This window comes from Athalia rosae, chromosome 3, assembly GCF_917208135.1.
Source record: "Athalia rosae chromosome 3, iyAthRosa1.1, whole genome shotgun sequence".
In the NCBI taxonomy this organism is placed as follows: domain Eukaryota; kingdom Metazoa; phylum Arthropoda; class Insecta; order Hymenoptera; family Athaliidae; genus Athalia; species Athalia rosae.
In genome coordinates, this window is record NC_064028.1 from 5,612,018 (window position 1) to 5,635,219 (window position 23,202).

At 37.0% G+C, this 23,202-nt stretch overlaps 8 protein-coding genes and 1 non-coding gene across 21 annotated transcripts in view; 6 read left to right on the plus strand and 3 right to left on the minus strand.

The window, feature by feature from the left end:
* Positions 1–10,913, minus strand: part of LOC105693894 (kinetochore protein ndc80) — a 13,422-nt gene extending 2,509 nt beyond the window's left edge. Inside the window, exons 1-2 of one of the 2 annotated variants that reach the window (XM_048651574.1) lie at positions 10,717–10,913; positions 148–404 (exon numbers count right to left, since the gene is read on the minus strand). In XM_048651574.1, the coding sequence (XP_048507531.1) occupies positions 148–340 (193 nt within the window). In that variant the 5' untranslated portion in view covers positions 341–404; positions 10,717–10,913. Of the gene's footprint in view, positions 1–147; positions 613–10,716 lie in introns of those variants that run through there. The other variant, XM_012414119.3, reaches the window with a different exon arrangement.
* Positions 361–3,953, plus strand: LOC105693917. 5 transcript variants are annotated; one of them, XM_048651570.1, is made up of 7 exons: positions 361–469; positions 536–687; positions 1,432–1,540; positions 1,683–2,030; positions 2,103–2,450; positions 2,538–2,659; positions 2,759–3,953. In XM_048651570.1, the coding sequence occupies exons 2-7, from the start codon at positions 680–682 to the stop codon at positions 3,948–3,950; spliced, it is 2,127 nt and encodes a 708-aa protein (XP_048507527.1). In that variant the 5' UTR covers positions 361–469; positions 536–679; the 3' UTR covers positions 3,951–3,953. The 5 variants fall into 5 exon arrangements, with proteins under 5 accessions (XP_048507527.1, XP_048507528.1, XP_048507526.1 ...); XM_048651571.1 differs by having other exon boundaries at positions 2,106–2,450; XM_048651569.1 differs by having other exon boundaries at positions 363–469; positions 2,100–2,450.
* Positions 3,862–5,907, plus strand: LOC105693920. 2 transcript variants are annotated; one of them, XM_020850505.2, is made up of 4 exons: positions 3,862–4,164; positions 5,066–5,149; positions 5,253–5,324; positions 5,382–5,907. In XM_020850505.2, exons 1-4 carry the CDS (start codon positions 3,991–3,993, stop codon positions 5,763–5,765), a joined length of 714 nt encoding a protein of 237 aa, XP_020706164.2. In that variant the 5' UTR covers positions 3,862–3,990; the 3' UTR covers positions 5,766–5,907. The 2 variants fall into 2 exon arrangements, with proteins under 2 accessions (XP_020706164.2, XP_012269600.2); XM_012414177.3 differs by having other exon boundaries at positions 3,873–4,164; positions 5,400–5,907.
* LOC105693919 (bifunctional ribokinase/ribose-5-phosphate isomerase A-like) lies at positions 6,132–10,705 on the plus strand. The gene is made up of 14 exons (XM_048651843.1): positions 6,132–6,187; positions 6,503–6,635; positions 6,726–6,852; positions 6,983–7,144; positions 7,212–7,303; positions 7,380–7,568; positions 7,646–7,822; positions 8,845–8,915; positions 9,098–9,230; positions 9,309–9,435; positions 9,704–9,865; positions 9,947–10,038; positions 10,132–10,320; positions 10,415–10,705. The coding sequence occupies exons 1-14, from the start codon at positions 6,141–6,143 to the stop codon at positions 10,592–10,594; spliced, it is 1,881 nt and encodes a 626-aa protein (XP_048507800.1). The 5' UTR covers positions 6,132–6,140; the 3' UTR covers positions 10,595–10,705.
* Positions 10,914–10,925: 12 nt separating the features above from the next.
* On the plus strand, positions 10,926–12,672 carry LOC105693926 (40-kDa huntingtin-associated protein-like). Of its 2 annotated transcripts, none has more exons than XM_012414188.3 (7): positions 10,926–11,243; positions 11,338–11,384; positions 11,489–11,691; positions 11,758–11,959; positions 12,045–12,153; positions 12,230–12,348; positions 12,468–12,672. In XM_012414188.3, the coding sequence occupies exons 1-7, from the start codon at positions 11,146–11,148 to the stop codon at positions 12,635–12,637; spliced, it is 948 nt and encodes a 315-aa protein (XP_012269611.2). In that variant the 5' UTR covers positions 10,926–11,145; the 3' UTR covers positions 12,638–12,672. The 2 variants fall into 2 exon arrangements, with proteins under 2 accessions (XP_012269611.2, XP_020706162.1); XM_020850503.2 differs by having other exon boundaries at positions 12,230–12,344.
* On the minus strand, positions 12,352–16,581 carry LOC105693925 (solute carrier family 23 member 2). The gene is made up of 14 exons (XM_048651575.1): positions 16,247–16,581; positions 15,705–15,827; positions 15,316–15,473; positions 15,047–15,252; positions 14,790–14,916; positions 14,568–14,688; positions 14,233–14,488; positions 13,828–13,956; positions 13,563–13,721; positions 13,370–13,449; positions 13,130–13,271; positions 12,924–13,065; positions 12,697–12,866; positions 12,352–12,584 (listed from the first exon to the last, which is right to left on the minus strand). Exons 1-13 carry the CDS (start codon positions 16,277–16,279, stop codon positions 12,788–12,790), a joined length of 1,755 nt encoding a protein of 584 aa, XP_048507532.1. The 5' UTR covers positions 16,280–16,581; the 3' UTR covers positions 12,352–12,584; positions 12,697–12,787.
* Positions 15,569–15,642, plus strand: Trnan-guu. Its single transcript has one exon. It is a non-coding gene; the product is annotated as a tRNA-Asn (tRNA).
* Positions 16,582–16,972: 391 nt separating the features above from the next.
* Positions 16,973–23,202, plus strand: LOC105693932 (ketimine reductase mu-crystallin). Of its 2 annotated transcripts, none has more exons than XM_048651578.1 (7): positions 16,973–17,153; positions 21,209–21,376; positions 21,441–21,621; positions 22,114–22,302; positions 22,358–22,553; positions 22,695–22,904; positions 22,997–23,202. In XM_048651578.1, exons 2-7 carry the CDS (start codon positions 21,213–21,215, stop codon positions 23,071–23,073), a joined length of 1,017 nt encoding a protein of 338 aa, XP_048507535.1. In that variant the 5' UTR covers positions 16,973–17,153; positions 21,209–21,212; the 3' UTR covers positions 23,074–23,202. The 2 variants fall into 2 exon arrangements, with proteins under 2 accessions (XP_048507535.1, XP_012269617.2); XM_012414194.3 differs by lacking the exon at positions 16,973–17,153 and adding an exon at positions 20,555–20,688.
* On the minus strand, positions 17,192–21,031 carry LOC105693933 (probable serine/threonine-protein kinase clkA). Of its 5 annotated transcripts, none has more exons than XM_012414196.3 (5): positions 20,786–21,031; positions 20,012–20,184; positions 19,159–19,363; positions 18,562–18,660; positions 17,192–18,477 (listed from the first exon to the last, which is right to left on the minus strand). In XM_012414196.3, the coding sequence occupies exons 3-5, from the start codon at positions 19,333–19,335 to the stop codon at positions 17,764–17,766; spliced, it is 990 nt and encodes a 329-aa protein (XP_012269619.2). In that variant the 5' UTR covers positions 19,336–19,363; positions 20,012–20,184; positions 20,786–21,031; the 3' UTR covers positions 17,192–17,763. The 5 variants fall into 5 exon arrangements, with proteins under 5 accessions (XP_012269619.2, XP_048507539.1, XP_048507538.1 ...); XM_048651582.1 differs by having other exon boundaries at positions 19,868–20,184; XM_048651581.1 differs by having other exon boundaries at positions 19,159–19,791; positions 19,868–20,184.

Sequence of the window (23,202 nt, forward strand, 5' to 3'; positions counted from 1 at the left end):
AAAGGGGGGGGGGGGGGGGCGATTCACGACAACACGAGAGCAATACTGACATCATTTGCGCAAGTGTTTCACTGAATTTGATACCGAAATGCTGTAGTCTGATTCCAGTACTTTCACCTAAAAAAGTATATGTATTAAATTGCTTACCCGGTGGTTTGAGGCTTGATTTTCTGCTATCGGCCGATGAGGATCTGATTCGTGGACGAGGAATAAGCGTCTCTTCAGACGTCGATCCTGTTCTGGATTTCAACGTTTGTGTACGTCTACGATCATCTTGATCGATTAAAGATACCCGTACAGGATTAGCCGACAGTCTACTCAGTGACGACTTTTTAGGCATTTTTTGTCACAGCTCTCACTTCGCGATTCAAACTTCTAACATTTCATCGGACACAACGTCCACACTGTAAAGGCGACAAGAACAGACTGTTGGATGGCGCCGAGCGGTTGACAATTGCGAATTCAAATGGTAAATGAAACGATGCGCACGCGTCGGTTAATGCCACAAGCGCTGATTGGCCTATTTGCTCAACAGGTGGAATTCCACCAAGCAGACGGATTTCAGAGCTAACCTTACCCGCGCTTCCAACTTCCGAAATTGAAAGTACTGCATGTACTGCCTCACTGAAGCTCTTCTGTGTATTCCTTCAACGGTGCAAGGACTTTAACCTTGGATCACATGTTATTGTACTTAGTATTTTGTATTTTCGTATTTTTTGACTCGATCAATTGGATTTTAGTAAAAGATCTATCCTTCACTTTCACTTTACAAAAGTTTCTAGTCTGCTGAGGAAGATTGTAATATATTTTTGGGAAAATAATGCAACGCCGATGACGTGTAAGAATCGACTCATTAATTTCCATGTTTTCAAACATTTTCTCAAAATTTACAATCAAGAATAAGAAATGCAGTGAAATGAACAGCCTCTTTCGTTTATTATAGATTTCGACAAACAGCAGAATAAATAACAATTCACGATCAAGATGCAACATTTGAAAAATAAAAATGTCAAATTCTCTTTGATATTACCATTACACGAATAGTTTGAACCGCAATTATTTGTTAATGTGTTTTTCTGATTCGATAAATGTAACAAAAACTCTAAGATAACCATGGAATTATATTATTAACATTTCAAGTATTGGTGTACCAAACTAAGTTTGTTAAATTTTATTCTCACTGCAAGTAATGTCTGTTCCAATCAAACGTGATCAAACTGAAAAGTATTCATTGGGATATCTTTCAAAAATGTCTAAGTTTCATCATCTTAGAATGGTAGGGAGACTGCACAATTGATTAACCGAATAGAATTACTTAATTAAATTTGATGACAACAGTATCCTAAGATCTGTTGAACAATCTTCATGTTATGAATAATAATTATTATCCTTGCAATAAGAGAAACATTATCTCGATATAAATCATTACAGCAATATGAGCAGTAAAGTGCATCTGGAGAGAAAAACCATTGCTCTGAAAAATAAGAAAGATTCTTCTGAAGGTGCTGTGAAGCGTGTTATTCAACCAATAAACAAACAGGTTTGCTATGATTATTTTTGTTATAAAAAATTATTAAAAAATGTTGGCAATTGTGACTTATTTGATTATTGGCATTCATAAATGCTTCATGTAGAACCTGAGTTAGAGTAAATGCTATAACTTTTTGTCTGAATTTTTTCAGAACACAGCCCTTGCCCCTTCTGGGGACTTGTTGGTTTTTGATAATTGTAGTACGACCGTGCAGGTAACGGTCAAAACCAAAGGCCGTAAACGTACCTCTACTATGGTAAGTGGCAGCCCAACAAATCACAAAGCGATTGAAGAGAAGAAAAAGGCTAGTGCAAATGGTGAAAATCTTCAGAATTGGGGAAAAATCTTGGGAGATCAAAATCGCCTAGTCATGAAGCAGAATCTGCAGCAGTATGCTACGAAAACTCACTCTTCTAAATCAAATAGACAGAGCAGTTCAGATTCTAAGGAAGCTAGGAGATGCTTGGAAGTTCATAGATCTCAACGATACGAGCTTGGTGTAAGGATCTATGTCAAGAATTGATGTACTGATTAAATCACACCAGATTCAAATTTTTTTTTTTTGCAGCAGCAGATTACTGGCAAACATTTAGATGAAATTCCTGTTAAACAAGCGTCAACCACTAGGAAATCGATGGAACAGATTAAAACTATTCTGCCTACTTCCGTAATGCCTTCTACAACTTCGATTGGTAGCAGCATGGAATCTATTGTTGTAGTTGATAGAGCTGTGCAATGTGGAGGAATTTTTGACTGCTCTAATGATAGATTTGGTGTTTTCAATCCTGTTCGCACTCTAGGCTTTTTAATGAAAGAGTTAGAAGGACTTGCTAAGGATGAAAGATCCAGTAAAATTCTTTCAGAAATGGAGCAAGCTTTATTTAGAATACCAACAGAGCCTGGAAAACCAACCCCTGCTGTAAGTCGACCTCTCTTATATGACCTTTAAAAATTTCAATAGGATGTTGGCATCCTCACCGTTTTAACAACGTTTCAATGTATTCAGGATGTTGACGCAATAGCTGTTCGGGCACAGCTAGAGGCCAGTACAGCCAAACTAGAAGCAACGAGCAATAAATTGAACGCAACTTGTGAGAGTCTACGTGAACAGAGAGATTCATTGCAACAGTACGTTTATAACTGTTAAATATGATCAGATCCCACTGAATACATATGCGTAACTTTCTGCTATTCTTGTTTACTTCATGGATTTTATTGCTGTTTCAGACAAACGCAAAGACAAGCTACACTTTTGGAAGAAGCCAGGCATAAAGAAGCAGAGTTGGAGGTTGAATTAAAACAGTTAAAGATGAAACTAGATGATGCAACAAAATTGAATGCATCTGCCCAACAAACGATCTGTGAATTAAAAGAAGAAAACAAGAAAATAGAGGCACTACAGAAGTTGAATACAGAACTGAGGAACGAACTCAATGATCAGATTGAATTGGCTCAACAAAGATTTATGGAAGGACAGTATCTCAGATTAGAGAAAGAAAAATTGGTAGTTCTATCGGCATATAAAGATTCTCAGCTGGTTGAGCATCGTGCTGCAGTTAGAGAGCTCCAAAACCTCATAACTGAACAACTTACTGGTTTGCGAGAAGCATACAAGGAATTGGAGGACTCTCCAATTAGACGAAATTCAATGCTCATGGGTGGAAAAGCTTGTTCCTCTCCCACCCCGACATCTTCAGAACATTCTAATATAAACCATCCATGGCAAGGCTTGTCAGATATCTCTTTGTCAGCTCTCGAACAAACGACTTACATTTCTGGGATAAAGAAAACTTCTCCAAGTCAAGGCAAGGAGGTCCCGTATCATGCGGAAATGGCTGGTGATTCAGAGAGGAAGCGGACAGTTACTGATCTCAAATCTCAGCTTGAGTTCATCAGTTTACCTGGTGGTGAAACTTCACATACAATATCCTCGCCTATTTATAAAGGTGAGGAAACAAAACGCCACAGTAATACGGGGATTGGAGATGAGGTGGATGCTAGCCGAGACAAAAGAAATAATTTATGCAACATTGTGGCTGCGATTGCAGAAATAGAAAAGCCGGTTTCCACAGATGACATAGATGGAGATAGCCTAAAACAAAGAGATGAAAATGCAGTGAAGAGTTTATATAAACCAAGGAAATCATTTGAAAAAACCAGAAGACATAGATCCACCAAGGACCACTCCAGGAACAAATCAGTAGTGCGCGACGTATCTAAACAAAATAAAGAATATTCTTCGGGAAATCCTATAGACAACAGCATAAAAGAGCACTTCCAAAATATTTTCAAAGACATGCGACAACAAAGTCGAATTCCAGTAAATATCCCAAGTCCTCCGCGTCATTATCCACACCCCGATTGGAGTGATACCTCTCTGCCAAGTATCAGTGGCGTTTCCGGATCGAATATTATTTAAATACCAAACTGGAATCTGAAAATGATACCAAAAGCATCCAATGGCAAAGACGCTATCCATCAAAGAAGAGATTGCTGTCGAATTAAAGATCGCCAGAAAGTTCAAAACGTACTGTTCGTCAAAAACTTTGCCAGAAATTGTACAGGGATTTCTCTTTGAGGATTCGCACATCCATGATTTGAGGCCAGAGAAATTTCCTCTTCCACGTGAAAAGGTATAATTCATCCTATTAAAAAAAGAATTTCATAGATTTTGATTATGTGTGATTGTTGCATCACAGATTTACGACCAAAGTGAGAATTTTTGAATTAGAATAAGTGTTCTTCAAATTTACACACATAGTTATTATTTTTATCATACCAAGAAATTGCACTTTTATGTCAAATTTGCACGTAATAAAATTATAATAAGTTGCTAATGTGATCACAAACTCTTTATGTAGAAGGTATTGACTTTCTCGTCCATTGTACTGCATTAGTATGTTTGAAATGGAACTATGAGTAAATAGACTCTTAATGCCAAAATTCTGCATTTGCTATTTGTATTTTATTTATTAGGGAATGAAGTAAAATATATTCAATATTGTTACTGATTTCAATATCAATCTGTATAACAATCATTACTACTTCAATACTATTATTTTTGTACTACTTTTTATTAAATAAATAGTTTTTTCAATGCAATAAATATGGGTCGTCATAATTAATTGCCAACTTATCATTTTGAATACTGCAATGTTTTCAGACATTTGCAATTAATTATTTACCAAGAGTATCTATGCCAATCGAGTGTAACAAGGTGGAAAAGTGTTGCTCCCTCTAAATAATGCAATTCTACGTTATAACTTATACGTAATTTACAATTTAAACAGGAATAGTAAAATTTATATAACCAATCAGGTATATTCTGCATATTTTAGTATTATGATTTCCTCAACTGACTTGTGGGGGGTTCAATGTCACCCAGTTCTGAGTTCATGTTATTGGCTGTCGACTCAAAAATACAGTCATTACTTTACCAGTGACTTTTTTATGTTTAACCATCGTCACTTATATTCAACTCTAGAAATTACGACGTAGTTACGGTTTTTAATTCTTCTGGAACTTCTCGTATAGTTAGGAGCGGATCATTACACACTTATCACTGGTTCAGACAAGAAAGCAAGTCTTATAATTACCATGGAAGCTAGTGATAACATGGTAAGTATATAATATTACTTCTCCCTATCTCTTCGAGATACAGATTTATGACATTTAAGATGTTGAGTATATTCTTACTTTTTTTTTTGCGTACATCTTATAGAAACATCAAGAAAATGAAAAAAACACTGCCACAGACAATTGGAAAGCACTTTTTAACTCGCTGACTAACGGGGTGAGCTCTATTAGTAGCAAGTAAAAAATGGAAATAATCACTAAGTCACATAACTAGTTTATCATTCTTCTTCAGAAAAATATAATAGACATCAGCGAGAAAGGGATAGATGTGAACTTTCTGGGATTTACAGCCGGCATCGGTGTGCTGACTGATAGAAAACCAGAATCTACAAATGCTGGATTGAAAGCTGAAATATCAACACCTTGGGGATCAACTGCATCAGCTGGATTCCAAGGAAATTTAGGAAGAGCAGGTGTGGGTGGTGGGTTATGGGCTCGTGGGGCCTTAACTCCAGAAGTTGCAGCAAAAGCGGGCTTGGGAGGAGTTATTAATTCAGAACACATCAGCGGGGGACTCATTGCAGGTGCAAAAACACCAATAACTGGAGAGCATGTTGCCAATCTGAGCGGGGACTTCAATTTGGTGAAAACTAATTGAAATATAAAGGATTAAAAAAAGATGAGTTACAGTTGATTTAGATCTCAATATGTGATAATGCTGTGAATTTTTACTTAGGGATTAGTGGCATAATGGGTTGATGGTGTATGTTGAATAAAATTTTTACTTTTGGATAGTGTAATCTTAGAAGTTTCTCAATAGCCATTCCCCACCACTTATTGGGTGTTGTAAAAATGTGATAGTGTATCTCAAATTGCGTCAGAATTATAACATAAAGCCATATAGATATATAAATATGTGTGATACACATTGCAGGTGTGGGGTGGCAGCAATATGAAGTGACTAAAGTTCCAAATTACACATTGGGCGATCACCACTTTGACCTGATAGCTTTTATTAATAAATAATAGCAACATGCCGGAGGTTGTGGTTCTTGGTTCATGCATGGTTGACTTCTCTTGGTAAGAGTTCATATTCATAATGTGTCTGATGTTTAATCATCATATACTCACGTATTTATATCTTAATGTTACAAAAATGTGTACATATTTTGTGATAATTTTGATTTATTCTGATCTGGTCGTGAAATCACTTGATCAGATTTATTAGGTAAATATATGTCTATCGTGACGCTTCTTTGACTCTTCAAACTTCCATTCATAAAAATATTAAATCTATAAAGATATTTACGTTTGATTTTAGGTTACTCTCTAATCTGTTTGAAATTATTCTGTAATTCAATGTTACTTGTTATTTTACTTTTACATTTGCCATAGTTACTCCTCACGATTCCCCAAGGCAGGAGAGACATTGTGCGGCAAAAGATTTGCAATGAGTAATGGTGGAAAGGGAGCTAATCAATGTGTAGCAGCTGCAAGACTAGGTAGCTCAACTGCTCTGATTGCATCGGTGAGGGTTTATGATTGCAACTTCCTTTAGTTTTTCTGTAATTGTTGACAAGTAGAATTTCTCATTCACTGTTTGGTGCATTTGAATTAGTTAGGTGCAGATAGCTTTGGAAGAGAATACCTTGAGAAGCTGAAACTCGAGAATGTAGATATTTCAAAAGTACATCTCCGTGACGGCATACATAGTGGTATTGCTCAAATTACTGTTACAGACAGCGGTATGCTTTCATTACTAACATGCGAATATATATGAGATTGTAGTTGGCTTATGAGATATGCTTTGTATAAATTTTAAGTTTGACCAAGAGCAGTTAATGTCAAGAAAACATATTTTGATATTTTGTCAAGGGGAAAATAGTATAATCATTGTACCTGGAGCAAACACGCTACTCAGTCCTGAGGATGTAAATGATGCCCAAGAACTTATAAAAAATGCTAAGGTATTGCTATGTCAATTTGAAACACCGCTGTCTTCAACACTGCAAGCATTGAAGATGTTCAAAGGACGTGGTAGTTATCTACTTGTAGTTATAATAGAAGTTTCAACTATCTTGGAGTTATCAAATCGCCATTCTAGGTCTATCTATACTGAATGGAGCTCCAGCTATACAGAATCCTGATCCTGAATTGTTAAGATCATGTGATATTTTTTGCATAAATGAAACAGAGGTATGGATGAAATATTACTGAGTGCTTTTGATCCTGAAAAGTGACGAGAACTACTAAGATCTGACATATCATTCAGGCTGAGATGATGACTGGTGTTCACATTTCTGGATTATTTGAAGCACAAATTGCAGTCAATGAGCTTTTGAATCAAGGATGCAATGCAGTTCTCTTAACACTTGGTGCATTAGGAGCGGTTTATGCTTCTACAAATAGTAGAAATGTGATTCATGTACCAACTGCTGAAGTGACACCTATCGATACAACTGTAAGTAGATTGGTGAAGAAATCAAGGGTAATATTTTTGAAATAAGAGAACATTAACAATGAGTTATTGATTTCCAGGGAGCTGGTGATGCTTTTCTAGGATCATTCGCATATTTTGCTGCATATCACACGAACTTATCAATAGCTGAAATTGTGAAGAAGGCATGTTATGTTGCATCGCAAACTGTTATCAAAATTGGTACTCAATCAAGTTTTCCATTCAGAAAAGATCTTCCAGCAGACTTGTTTGCTCAATAAACTATAAAGTTTAAAGAGCGCAGAAGAAAAATGATCATACTGATATTCTAATGATTTACGGTTTTTTTTTGGTACATTATTCATGGTAAATATGTATGCTCAATTAAATAATAAACAAAAATAATAATAATTTACAGAGATAAGTTTGTCAAAACTAACTTCTGATCTCAGTATCTTGTTTAGCAACATCATCCTATTACTTGGTTCTCGTCTACCAATCAAGTTGGAGTACACATGGATTTTATACCATGCACTCATCTTTCGATATGCACAAAGATTATGATTCCAGTAATCAATGAAAACTGCTAATCAGAGCTTTTTTCTCAAGTACCTCATTTTTTTCCTCAAATTACAAATATCGCTGTTTACCGAGTAGGAAAGATTAACTAAGATTACAGAATCTTTATTGTATAATCCGCTAGTATTCCAGTATCAAATAGATAGGAGAGATTTTATCTAGTGCCTACAGATTAGATTGAATCAATTCCAATGGTTTGGATCACATGTGTTTATCTCTTTGCTTTAAATAAAAATTGCCAGTACAGTAGCAGCAGTGAACGTATCAATTTTATTGGATTCCACAATCATTAGTTGAGGAATTGATATGGATTAATCATCTATTTTTATACTAGATTATAAAAAAATTTCTGACCTCACAGAAACCTCATGTATTACTTCAACTGGCTTCAACAATCTTCTAGAAATGATTGTCTGATGGTTCATGAGGTAGGTATGAGCAAACTCTGGTGATAGAAGCACTCTTCCTTTCTCTGAATCAATCATATTGAACAGCGTCTTAATGGTCGTTAGGTTTTTTTTTGAGATCATAACTTCATTTTTATCTAATTGCCACATGATGGCTGTTTTATTAGGACTGTCTTTAGAAAACCAGTTTATTTTATGACCATAACGTGACTCTTGGCTGCCCCCACCTAATTTATCTTTTCTATGACCAGATATGAGAAATGGACAGGCTTAGTGCTATGTTAGTTGTTCAGTCAGTCTCTTAGATTCAATAGCTTCGTCTCTTTTGTTGTGACAACATGCCAGACGTAGTTGTTGTTGGGGCATACGTTGCTGATTTCACTTGGTGAGTCTAATAGGAATTGACTGTTCTCTTAAATTTTTCTTGAAACGTGTAACTGACTACATGCATAACGTTCAGAAACCGAGAGATCTTATAATTTTAAGACGTGTGAGTACTTGATTAAGTGAATCGCATTTTACCCTTAGGTTTTTCTATGATAATAGTGATACCTAAATCTCTTCTAGCTTTGCTCCACGCTTTGCTAAAGCAGGAGAAACGGTTGTCTGTGAGAAATTCATTACCAGCCATGGCGGTAAGGGAGCTAATCAACTCGTATGTGTAGCACGACTAGGTGGTTCCACTGGTTTTGTATCATCGGTAAATATTATTTGTTCTAAATGTTTCTCAAGATCAAACACCATTGAATCTTCAAGTAATTGATCTTGAATGTATCAGTTAGGTGCGGACTGCTTTGGAAGGGATTACATCGAGCAATTAAAAGTTGAAAACGTAGATGTGTCGCATGTTCATATACGAGAAGGGAAAAGCAGCGCTACATCCCTGATTACTGTAGCACAAAGTGGTATGTCATAGCCAAAGGTCATAGCTTTAAATTCCACTATGAAATCAAGTACCATAGCTATATTACCTCTGTAATTTGAGTAAGCTAGCTTGGACTTTGGGATCGTCTTATTGACTTAATTAATCTACTGGACAGATATGATCTTTAACATGATTGGCCACACATTACAAATGCGTGTTGTTAGCAATGGTATTGATGAATCAATACCAGTAATCATTATGAGCATCATCACACCAGCTCAAATGGAGTGATATTAATGTGTTTATAGGTGAGAACACCATAATGTATGTTGCTGGAGCAAGTACTCTTCTAACTCCTGAAGATGTTGAAAATGCTACAGAGCTGATTAAGAGTGCAAAAGTATTGCTCTGTCAATTTGAAATTCCGCCTGCCCCCACACTACGTGCCTTACAAATTTACAAAGGCAGCGGTATGTAACTTGAGAATTCATGTCAATTGTGATTTCTTAATATTCGTATTGTTCTAACTTCTAATTCAATTTTCATTCTAGGTCTATCAATATTGAATGGAGCACCAGCTCAGCAGAATATAGATCCTGAATTATTGAAATTATGTGATATATTCTGTGTCAATGAAACAGAGGTAACTGGGGCTTTACAAATTACAATTTGGTTGGTGTCAAGTTTTCACAAATATTTATCGAAAAATCAATTCAAACTGTTCGTATTATTACAGACAGAGATATTGACTGGAATTGTGGTAACAAAATTATGTGGGGCCCAAGATGCAGTGAACGAACTTTTATCTCGAGGATGCAATGCAGTTATTTTAACTCTTGGGGCTCATGGAGCAGTTTATGCATCGAAAGAAAATAAAAATATCATTCATGTTCTAGCTGAACAAGTCAAAGCTATTGATACTACCGTAAGTGCATTATATTACATGTTGGTATGATAAGTTTGAAATTTAGCGATAACTTCTGTACGGTTGTATAAAAATTTAACACCCAATCTTTCAGGGTGCTGGTGATGCCTTTCTAGGAGCTTTCGCCTATTTTGCCGCATACCACCCTGACTTGCCGATTGAAGAGAAGCTGAAGCGAGCATGTTATATTGCGTCTCAAACTGTTCTTAGAATTGGTACCCAATCAAACTTCCCATACCAGAAAGAGCTCCCAGCAAAATTTTTTGTTGATTAAAATACCTCATATTTAATATCGCTTATTATGTTATACGTATGTAATCTCTAAAGTAATACACCTGTCATTCATGTGTTCATGATACATTATGATATACATATGTGAAATGAATAATGACTTACGCGTTTATTCCCATCTCTCAGCAGCACGGTTGACAAGCGACCAATTCTGTTAGGAGGATCCAACTTTTTCCGATTTTAGAGTCGAAAATTAAATTACACACATTTTTTAAATTATGCGCCACAATGGCAAAACTGACCGAAGCGACAGCCAGCAACTGCAGTACTGCAGGACAGTCACAGAAAAGGGGTAGAGTAGTCAAGAGTGGCCGAGACGTGATCGAGATCTGTCCTCTGTGGTCGAAAAGTTTAACATTACTATGTTGTGATCACCGGTTGTGATCAAAAGCTCACGGAGTCAGGTTCGGCTGTTGTTTGAATTTTGAGGTTGTGATTTTTTTGACAGATCGAGTGAGCGCGCATATTAGCATTGAATGATTTCGTCTGGGTAAACAACAACAGCGAAGGATATGAATTAATTGTGCTTAATCAATGGCTAATATGTCTGATGGTGACTACGACTTCCACAGATCAAGCGGTTGCGATGAATTTTTAGTTCAGTATCATGCAATTTCTAATAAATTGAAAAAGTAAGATTTGTCAGGATTGTGCATCGTTAGTAATTGTCTTGTAAACACATTTCAGTACTGTGCAATGATTTTTACCGAAATTAATAATTTGCAGACGATTCTTGAGAAAGCCAAATGTATCTGAAGCCTGTGATCAGTTTGGTAAGTCCCTGTTATGATTACACATACAATATACAACTGATCTACTACTTTTTGGCCATCAAGGATGCGGATTCTGAACTGAATTTGTAATGACACTCATTTAGGTATATTAGCAACTCAGTGTGAGCAAAAAGAACTATGGCAATATGCTGGGTTATGCTGGCTAGCAGCAGCCCGATGTCAGGGAACGTTGGGTAATGCAACTGCAGAAGCAAGTTTACTGGCAAGGGCTGGGAGGCAATTTCTCACAGCAGAGAAAAAAAATTGTGTCATTGGATGTCCATCACCAGGTCAAGAAAATATCCAGGTAATGTACTTTTCCCTTTATAGTTTATCCGCTGACATAAATAGTAGCTAATTATCAATACTATAGGCTGCTGTGAGCTGTTTTGGCCATTCTTTGGCCCGCACTCAAAATCAACCTGAATCTAGTGTAGGGGCTGCTGGTTTGGCACTGGAATTAGCAAACGCTTTAGGTTCAAGTCCTGCAGGTTCTCAACAACTTCGAAGAGCTCTTAGCATACACACTACTCCAGAATCGCTTGGTATGCTGGCATCTTCTTATGTAAAGCAAGGTTTGTGGTTCAAGTTCAATTCTGACATTTTTTGGCATTTTCAAATTTTTCTGTTACAGTTTAAAAAAAAAACATTTTTGTTCAGGTGATTACGTAATGGCTTTAAATGTACTCACTGAACTAGTGGAACTCGTTGAAGCTAATGTTGGAACAGGGAATACTCCAACTGGGAATAACTGTGATATATTACACAGGTCTGCATATCAGTTAATGCTCACCATTTACTGTGTTTGGCTTCTCATTTACTCATTAAAACGATTTGACAATCAGATGCGAAGTCAGCAGGGTTCTATTGCTTCTCATACTCCAGCCTACACCGCAAAGACTAGCCCCTGGATTGGCGCAAGTGTTGGAGAAGTATGCTTGGATTGAAGAAAGTAATAATGCAGGTATCATTCTCATGAATTATCGTATTATTGCGAGTACTTCCATAGCAAGGAAGATGTTAGAATTATCGAATTAATTTATTTTTATTATATTTATTTTTTCTTCATTATATTTTTATCAGGTCCTGGGATGGGAGAGGACGAAATGCTGCTCTTCCAGTCCTTAGTATTAGCCTGTCAGTCCCAACATTATCAAGCATTACTAGAACTTGAGGGCGAGTTGTGGTCATACTTAGATGCTGAACAAAAAGAACTGCTGCGTAAGCTAGCGCAAATATTAACAACCCGATAATTTCTAAGGTGAGCTAATAAAATCTATCACACAAATTTCACGAATACTGTACATATTACCTCTCCAATTTTATCGTACTTTTTAATAATATCTTGGCATCATCAATTTTTGGAGTTGATTAGTCCTAGGCTTAGAGGTTTAAAATTGTTACTAATGTTTGTTACAACGCCACCAACGTTGTCTCGGCTTGTACGTTGGAGAGAAAGGTAAATAGGAGGTCCATGTCCATCTAAAAGAATTATCCAGATTACAAGTTGTTAAAATTCAGCTTTGTGGTTTTTTTTACCTTCGGATAGCGTTCATGCCGATAGGGAAGTCAAAGGTATTTGGAATGTACTGTGATCGCCCAGTTTCGTCGTCTTCCGGTGTTTCATCTACTAGAGACATTTCTTTTGCCCACGCATCTAATCCTCTTTCTTCAACAGTACCTAAATTGTGGGGGACAAATAACATAGATTTCAAAGTATAGCTTCTACGGCTATAGGTACTAACCTGGCACAAGGTTGTCCAAAAGGCACCCTATGGCACCGCCAACTAGAATTGTGGTACTTAGTAATACGGTGATTACACTGTCCACAATATCATTGCCCGTTTGTATTGCATCTGAATGAGTTATCATCCACTTGGAAAGTACCTGTCAATACATGACAACTAAAAATTACACTCCTGTTTCATTTCTAGTCTCTTTGTGCATGCTTGTTCTTATGTCCTAGTATCTACTTTTATACTTACTAATGGGAAAAATAAAGAGAACCCTAAGATGTATAAATTTCTTGCTGAATTGAGATCAACGTATTGAAGAGCTGAAAGTCCTGCAAAAAAAGAGATGATTTCATCTAAAGCAACACCCAAAGAATTTGAGGAACCAGTAACATTGGTTTTCAAAAATATTCAATAACAAAATTAAGTATAATTATCAACTCACCAAACGCAGCTATCATTCCAAACATAACACAGAAAATTCCTCCAACAACTGGTTCAGGAATTATGATGAATACGGCACCAAATTTGTTGACAACACCTTGTATAATCATAATAGCTGCAGCCCATTGTATCACTCTTCGACTTCCTACTTTAGTCACGCCTGGAAGATGAATATAAAAAATCTACAACACCGCAATTAGGAAAATGTACATGCTAAGTATTCGTGAAATTTTTTATTACTGCAGAGACAGACACTCGAATCTCACCTATAGCGCCGACATTTTCCCCGAATGTATTGGTGCCGTTTCCACTGCCCCAGAGGCCAGCTAACATTGTACCCAAACCTTCTGTACCAATACCTCGATTTATTGCATGAACGGGTGGAGGTGGCGCGCCTGAAAAAGAATAGCATAATTGATACAATTTCATATACCAATGCTTAGTTATTTGTAAAATTGTGCGCGTTACTAATTAATGATTTGGAAGATATAACTAATTTATCAAGAATATTCTGCAGCATGTTCATGAATTGATTATAGTTTTGTTAATAAATTATGATACCAGAATTTAGAGAAATTGACATTTCAATAATATCCTGTCAAGTATCCATCACCATAGGTATCTTCCATAAAAAAACTATGTTTTGGAGGCAAAGCGAAAATGGAACTCACCACACATCTTAGAAGTTGTTGGATAGTAACTGATGGATTCAACAGTACAAGCTATGACTCCTGCCAGCATTCCTAGAACACCAGCAAGGCTGACACTAGGAATCCCCCACTGTCCAGGGTATGGTATCCTGAACCAGGGTGAATCGCTCAGAATTTTTATTTTGACATCTGTCCTTGCTGGATGCCCGACAGGAAAAGAATCAGTGATGGTTAAAATTCCACATATGGCCCACATTATGGCTATAGTCAGCAAGACCTGTAGAGAAATATAAAACTCATCAAATATCTCCAATAGTTGGGAAAAGTTGGAAACGTTTTTAATAAATGTTCCTTACCGGAAACAGTTTGAATAGAGAGCACCAAACGACCTGAAAACCGCTACTTTTCCTCCAAGCCAATATTGGTACTTTCACATTTATAAAAATTTGGGAATATACAGTGAGCATCAAGATTGTTCTGAAATAAAATAGAACCATAGTCATATTTGTTCTTCCTCAATTGCACTGCCAGTTTGATTATTTGGGCTTAAAGAGGAGTGTGAGTATCCAGATAATTACCCAGCAGCAATTCCCCAATGCTTTGAGGCAGCCTCTGCAGCGTTTTCAAACAATGATAATCCGACAAGAGATACAGTAGGGACTATTGTGAGAGGTGACACGTATTTGAGCATGGACCCAATGATTCCTAACATTAAAAAAAATGTGAAAAAGAGGCGATCTGTTGCAAATCTAGCCAGCTATTTTTGACAGCTCTGAATTGCAAAGTATAGTTGATATTATAGAGTACTTTTTCAGTAGGAAAGAAAAATCTTTACCTCCATACCCAACAATAATTTGAAATAGAGCAGAAACTGCAATTGCTCCTGATAGTTCCCTCATTCTCACTTGCCAGAGTTCAGTTCTGTCATCAGTTGACATGCTGTCCAGTATTTCTGGAGCTGGACATTTCCACTGTGGCAAATTTAATATTGCCAGAGTTGGAACAAGGAATGATATGGTCCCACCTTGTACAATTGGTAGCCTATGGAAATGTGTATGTAAAAATTACATTCAACGAACACTTATTTTTTAGATGCTAGATTACCTGCATCCAAAAGTTGTTTGCAACATTGTTACAAGTCCTGTAACAAATATCATAGTGGAAATAATGTGTCCCCTGGCTGGATCATCTTCAGTCATGCAGAGTGCTGGCGTTAAAATAAATGGTATGGAAACGATCGCCCCTATCATTGTTAAATAATGCTGCAGAGATAAATAAATCAAAAAATGTTAAATAGGAGAGAAACGGAAATATTATTATTACACCAACAGTGCATACTTGAAACAATATTTCAACGGCCTCCGTGGCGCAATTGGCTAGCGCGTTCGGCTGTTAACCGAAAGGTTGGTGGTTCGAGCCCACCCGGGGGCGGTATTTTTTTAAACTTTGCATTGGAGCTTTTGGTACAATCAAAAAATGTAGATATGCTTTACCTGCAAGGCCATCAAAATGCACAAATACCACGGGGGAACATCATCGATTCCATACGTGATATCAGTTTTTTTGTCGGTGGAATTCTCTTTCACACTTGCTGCAGCGGCTTCTTGCTGTGTGCGCTACATGCAAGAACGATAATATACAATCAATTTAGATATGTTCAACGCTTAAAGACACATGGCATTGCAATTTGAATGACTTGGTAATCATGAAACGGTTGCTTATCATTAGAACTTTACAATAGTTCTTGTGACTAGACATTGTTACGAACTATGGATATTACATACATGAATTAGTTCATGTATGGTAATTCTCAGAACGATTAAGTGAACTAGTTACCGAGACTAATATATTCACTTGATCATGGATGAAATGCTAATTTGTGTGGTTGCATATCCTGATGTGCGTCATACTATTCCATTTTCTGATAATATTTAAATTATTTTTTGTTTTAAGGACAAATCAATAGAACACCGTCATTGGAATCGAGTTGAAGATAATAGTAAGTTAATGAGTGAAATTGTAATTATTCACTTACCGTCTCCTGAATTTCAGTCATATCCATCTGCATGATAAAATAGACTAACTTCTAAGCTATAAATTTCTTGCTTTCCAAAATATATGTACCCGTTTATAAAGGTGATCCTGTGACAACACTTCACTTCTAAACTTTCCGTTCAAATTCTGTTGAACTGATATAAGTGCGGTTTATTTATGTTTTCAAGTTATGAAGACGCTAATTATGATGGTTCAAGTGTTAACTGCTCAATACAAGTGGTGCTGGACGACTTAGCAGCTAGCGAGTAAGCTAAAAGTTTGAAATTCTCGTCAATTGAAAGAAGTTATAAGCAGAGAGACGCAACGTCATCACCGAAGGCAATGAATTCCTTCTAATTGTAAGCTAAACCGACGAGCTCGTCCGTCTTGTTTTCTTTTTCCATCGATATTACTGATTAGCATCAATTACAAATCCTTTTTACCTCATTCGAACATTGATTTTGTTATACTGTTATTAAGTGTCGCGCGACTTCGTCAAAATAGATTCCAAGGCTGTCACATCTCTAGAGGTCAAAGCTTTCCATACCGGCAGCGACTCTATAACGTGGATGTGGTAAAATGTGTGATCTTTTTTGAGTATGATGAAAGCTTGCCAAGATAAATAAGTTTGGTGAAATTATAGACGTTCGATACGATGAAAAATAATTCTTGTTCATGCAGTTGGAAGATCAGAACATGGGTATATAATTTTTTCTAATGTTGAAAGAAGAAAAATAATAAACAGAATTCCGTCGTCGCGAAGTACGGGTATTAAACAGTGACTTACTAGCTACAACATTTAAATACGTTGTGGCTATATGTGATGTTGGAATGCAAGTAGATATCACATAATATAGAAGTATTACATTTTACGGTAAAATATCTTATGACTTTATCAGACATCGCAAGTAAGTTGATTAACACTAAGTAATAATGAACATTCATATTCATTTATAGAAAAATAGGTATATTTTGAACTCAATTGACAGTAAAATATATTATAACTTTTCCCAAAGCCAAGTACATTTAATGAATGAAGTCGTTATTTATTGAACACATGGCTAACGTATAGGTAATTTTAGTAAAATCTAAAAATAAAAACCTGAGTAGACGATGCTTTACAAAATACAGCATAACAGCATTGTGAACAATTCTATTACAAACCTGAGAACGAGTTTCGTTGTGGTTGTTGTTGTTTTTGTTGTTATTATTATTGCTGTAATTGTTTCACAATTAAAATAGTGAAAAGTTATAAGAATGAAAATAATCAAACAACTCTTCAACGTCTCTCCACGCGTGTTATTTATCCCTTGAGACCTTAAGACTCCTAGGTCTTTGAGTCAAATACCATACCGGATCTTGACGATTGTCTCAACAAAAACGGAATCTGGATAGTTTTCTTTTGTGTAGCGAGAATTCATCACAGGTTCCAACATATCTATTCAACTTCATCAGCAGAGTACAGCTAAAATTTTATTCTACTTATCTTATGCCTAATGTAAAAAAATAACAGATGCTTCAGGAATTGCTATTGTTGGGTCGAAACGTAAAGGCGTTCTCATCAAGCCCAAGTTGAATAAAATGTTGCCTAGGAGTAATAATATTTTTTACGCCCAGACGAGGTAAGCGAAAATCAACATCTGCATCATCTACTTTTCCATAAGCTTGTAACGGATGGGCATAAAAGTCTGGATCTTCGGGATGGGGTACCAGTTGAGGACAGCGTGGGTGTTCATTTGGACATTCTGCATTTGATTCGTTACTATTTTTTATCTCGCTTGGGCTTTGGTTTTCATTGTTATTATCCGGTAAACACTTCACATTCTCAGAATGGTGTCTAAAGCAGCGACTATCGTTATTTTTAACATCCGGATCTAAATCTTCAGGCGAAATAAGTCTGTTTTTTAGTAAACCAATAATCGCTGCATTTTTGGAATACCTACACTCACGTAAACACCTGTTCACTGCCTCATTATCACAAAGGTTGGAGTCCTGGTTATTCTTTGAGTCATGTTTCGGATGATTGAAATCACTTTGATTGGCAGGTAAATTACTTGTCATGCTGCAATTATTATTACCGTAGATATTGGAAGTCGGTTTTGAATTTTCACTGCAGGTCGTTGTATCCAATGAATTTATTGAGTCTGCGCTAGCCTCTGGATCATCTGATTGACTGTGAGCATTTTTGAAATACGCCTCAATGGCATGATTTGAGTAATCAAGTCCATTGAACTGAAATAATTCACAACGAACAATATTCTCAATTTTCGGTAACAGATTTTCGGTACAAGTATAGTCAATTGTTTCAGCAGTTACCTCTTTGATTTGGGATGATAATGAAAATTCATTTGGGCAGTGGTGCTTTGTTCTGGTGTTTGATGGTTCCATAATGTCGCTTGGATCAGCCTCAAGAAGCTGTTGATAGAGAATTTGTTATTCGAATTGTTTTGAAAATAGTGTAAGGTACAATGTGAAATATTATCTTCCTAGCAGCTCAGTTGTACTCTCTTTAAACAAAAAACAATGCTGAAAGGGTTTATACAATGATGGGAATTTTATTGGCCATTTGAATACTACTTTCTCCGAATTGGCAGTAGAGAGAATAAAATTTAATAGATTACAAGTGGGGAGTAATGTAGTTCTGAGTCTTTGTCTGGTATTCTTGGATTTTCTTAAAAAGCTATTTCAAGCAGTGGATTTTCTAGAACCTTTTCTGGAGTTTATTGCCCAGAGGGTCGATTCTGAGAAAAAGGGAAAACCTTCCAATAGGCAGGTATACGTATTATGAGTGTTGAAAATTCCCATGTATCCCTTGACTAGGAATTATATATATAAAAAAATGAACACTCAATAGATTCTTTCGTCTAAGCTAATGATTCACGGGATATTAGGAAATCTGTGGTATGTACATACAATCAAATTTTTAGGCGGTTTATTCGGGCGATCATTCATTCTTCTATCTTTCTCACTTTGACTAGGACCATTCAGCCGTACGAAATTCGATGATTTCACTTCCAAGTTTCTTTGGACATCAGCAGTCAACTCTGCTACATCTTTGTAGATTTCTGATCTGTAATATCCTGTAGCCATAGTGTTGAACCAAAAGAACTATAATTTTCTGAAATAAAAAATCACAATACGCCTGCTAATCATTGACAGATAACATTTTCAAAGGAAGCCATCATTTAACAGCTAGATCTGGTAAAACAATTTTATCCCTGTGAAAATATTATCTCCTCAAATTATAATTTATGAGTTTGTCCATTAAGTTCTCGGAAGAGAAACGGCCTAAGCATAACGATAAACCGTTCGCCTCTTGACGTAGATACGTGCTTAGCGTATAAACATCACGGAAATGCAGTGGATACATGATTTGCGTTGTTGACATTTATCTGCGCTTACCGGCAAGTTACAAATCTGACACCCAAACAGAGATTACGCCGGCTTCCTTGTGCATAATTTTTTGCTTTTTATTTGATGAAGATCACGATTAAAGTTCGCTTATTTGGGGAAAACATTGTCAACGGCAGATTCGGAAAGATGTATCTATTGTGGGTACAAAAGTAGTGACTGTAAAATGATACAATGTAAGAAAATATGATCAGTTTTTGACATCACTTACATGATATCGCGATCACTCGTGGATAAAATAAAATATAAAGTATAAAATCAATGACCAAATCAGATAAAACTCGTGAGATGTGTAAATATTAACAACAAAAAACTTCTCGAGATCGAGGATACGAAACATCACTTATCAACATACCCCATGAACAGACCCAGCCGAAAGCAACAGGCAGACTGCTGGATTTACCCAAACAGGATAGGATTGACCGTAAGACGAAGACAGCTGTAACCTCAGCTGTAACTTCCACCAAAGAGAATAACTTCCTCTTTTTGCCGTCCAGTTGTTGTTACCGAAACGATGCGTTGGGTCAGCTGCAAATCGTTCCTACATGTTAGCGTTTTTTTCACAACCTCAGCCATTTATGTCAGGAGAATGCGAAATGAGGATCGGTGATATCACATTTCATCCACAATCAATTCATGCATTAGATTTAGATTTGAATGTGAAAGTTTCCCGATGACTTGACTTGCGATGAAACGAATTGACCAACCATTCACTTTCCCCTCCTTCATTTTTAGCTTTTTTTTTATTTCCTATGAACCGACCTCGCAGGAATAATTAGCGGTTGATGAATAGCGTAAGATGTTATCTAGTTCCAAGAGTTCAAGCGATGTCAGAAGTGAGTTGTCTTAGATATTGGAATCATCGTTGACTGAGAATCACGAAGATCGTATCCTGTATAAAGACTTTCCCAATTCAACCATGCGGATAATATTAAGGCAGTTGTGTTTTGTGATCCTGCTTATTAGTTCAGATTTGTCATCTATCTTGGGAAATATGATCAGTAATTCATCGGATACCGGTAACTTTTCTGGGTACGTACGTACATATTTCGCCAAAATAAATTCGATGATTTCAACAGGCTGTTACATTTTTCAAAGCAGAGATGAGCTGAATATTATAAAAACCAACCTTTCACAGCGGCCAATTTTACTTCATATTTATGATCTCCATTAAAGTTGAACCTCCATTAGACAGATTTGCTATTTGGTTTTTGTAGTTTCTCTTAAAAGATCCAGTAATGTACATCCAAGATCGTTGGATTAGTTGTGACGTAAAACATCTACGTTCTGTTTGTTTATTTGTAACACTGCTGATATATCAATTGAGGTAAAGCGAGTCGCCGACTGAAGATGTCATCTTCAACATGCTCTTTAGCTTCAGTCGCTCGACAGTCAACTAACGAATTCAGACTTAGTCAACCTGCTAGTGGCGCCCACCGGTGAACACCCTACTGACTATATCCAGAGAAATCTGTTTTATTCCTTTCAAATCCCTGCATCATCAACCCCTACTTACCCTCTGTCGTTTCAAGATTCTTATTTTTTTTTATAGAGAAATGGCGGCTACAGCACCAATTTATTTGAATGAGGAAAAGGTGGTTGACCTTTTAGAAGGGCAATGGTTAGCTTTGATCAATGCAATGCACAGATCTTTTTTGGCAGTTGCTGCAAAAAATGCCGTACAACCACCTAGAACTTCTACAACTGTCAACGATACAGGGTCGGTTTCATAATAATTAATTAGAACTACAGCTGAAGATTCAATTAAATGACCCTTATCATAGAGTCCTGATGTCAATGCCTGGTTACGTTGACCTCAAGACCTTAGATGGGGAAGACGGAGAGAACGTGTTGACTTGCAAACTGGTAACCCAGTTTCCCGAAAATTCTCAAAGAAATCCACCGATGCCGGCTATTCTGGCAACGATTCTTATGTTCGATTCTGCGACCGGAAAATTAAATTACGTAAGAAGTTTTAACGATATCGTTATCACAGAAAGTGATACTGCTTTGGTAAACTTCGCAGTCAATGTTCGCATGGGCATTGCTGGTCGCACTGCACCTCGTGGAATTTTAACGATGTAAGCCTTTATTCCGAACTGCCGCTTAGTTTGATACCTTGTGGTGATGCTCATTCACTAGATGTCCTTTTTTTTCTATCGCACCGATCTACCCTGAGAATAAAAATTAGCGGCTCACCTCGTTTTTTCTCCGAAAAACGTCCAATTTCGGAGCGTCGTAGCTGCTTGAAAAATTGGGGTAGAGGGTTGTAAAATAAAAGCCTTTTGAAGCTTGAAGCTTCACCTTATCAGATACTCCTAGTTAATTTAAATCGCGTTGTTCTAATTTTTCTTCAACTTCGAATACCGCTTGAACCGACCTAATTTATAGGATGTATCTCCTGAGCAAGATGAATTCACGCTCTGCATGCACGCTTTCTTTCCATTTTATCTTCAGATCATCGACGCTACGGAAATAACGGCGAGAAGAACTGCGGCTGCCTCTGTGGCTGCCACGAATATTCTTTATAAAAACCGGCATTCGAAAACTACCGAGGATCCTTTTATCCTATGCATATTAGGCGCTGGAGTTCAGGGGAAAAATCACGCGATAGCTTTCAACGCCGCGTATCCGAACATATCAGAGGTATACATTGAAAAAATAATTAAAAGATCAAATGAACAGACAACAATCAATGCAGATCAGAATATGGAACCGCGGGCGATCAAAAGCTGAGCGTTTGGTCGATGAATTGAAATCTCTCGGCATCCATCAGGCGGTTTTGGCTTCTACGGAACGACAATGTGCTGAAGGAGCCGATGTTTTGGTTACAGCCACGCGTGCTTCTCAGCCAATTCTTCGCGGTGGCTGGGTCAAGAAAGGCGCCCACATAAACGGTATTTTGTCCGACATCTTCTCAGTCTCCATAGAAGGGACTGGATCGATCGGAATTCATGAAAGTCATGAATTATCGAACGTACAAATTTCAAGTTCTAAAGTTGAAGATTTGTTTGTGTATTTTTTTATTTTTCTTCAAGCGGTTGGTGCCGGCGAGACTCATTATTCAGAGTTGGATTTACCGCTCTACCGAAGGGCGAAGATTTATCTGGCCGACGAGGATACTGGACGAAGTGAATTACAGGGTTTGGAGAGTTTGGGTATCCCATTGATCGGCACAGTCGGTGACATCGTTCTAAAACCACATCTCATGCCCAACCAAGAGGAAGTAACCGTCTTCCAGTCTTGTGGTAGGTCATATAGCAGACATAGGATTTTTCATTCATCTCTATTGAATTTGTGGTCGGCTATCGCTGACCGATTTACTAATCTTGTTTCTCAGGTATGGCTGCCGAAGACGCCTTGGCTGCTCAACTGGTTTACAAACGTCATTTGCAAGCTCAGAAAATCAATAATTGAACATCATCTCACTGATTTATGAATTCATTTTTATCAATTTTTGCAGAGCTAATGCTATGAAACAATGCTAATCGTACTGTATACAATTTTTTTTATGGGGGAAAAAATAAAATCAGATATTTTATTCTA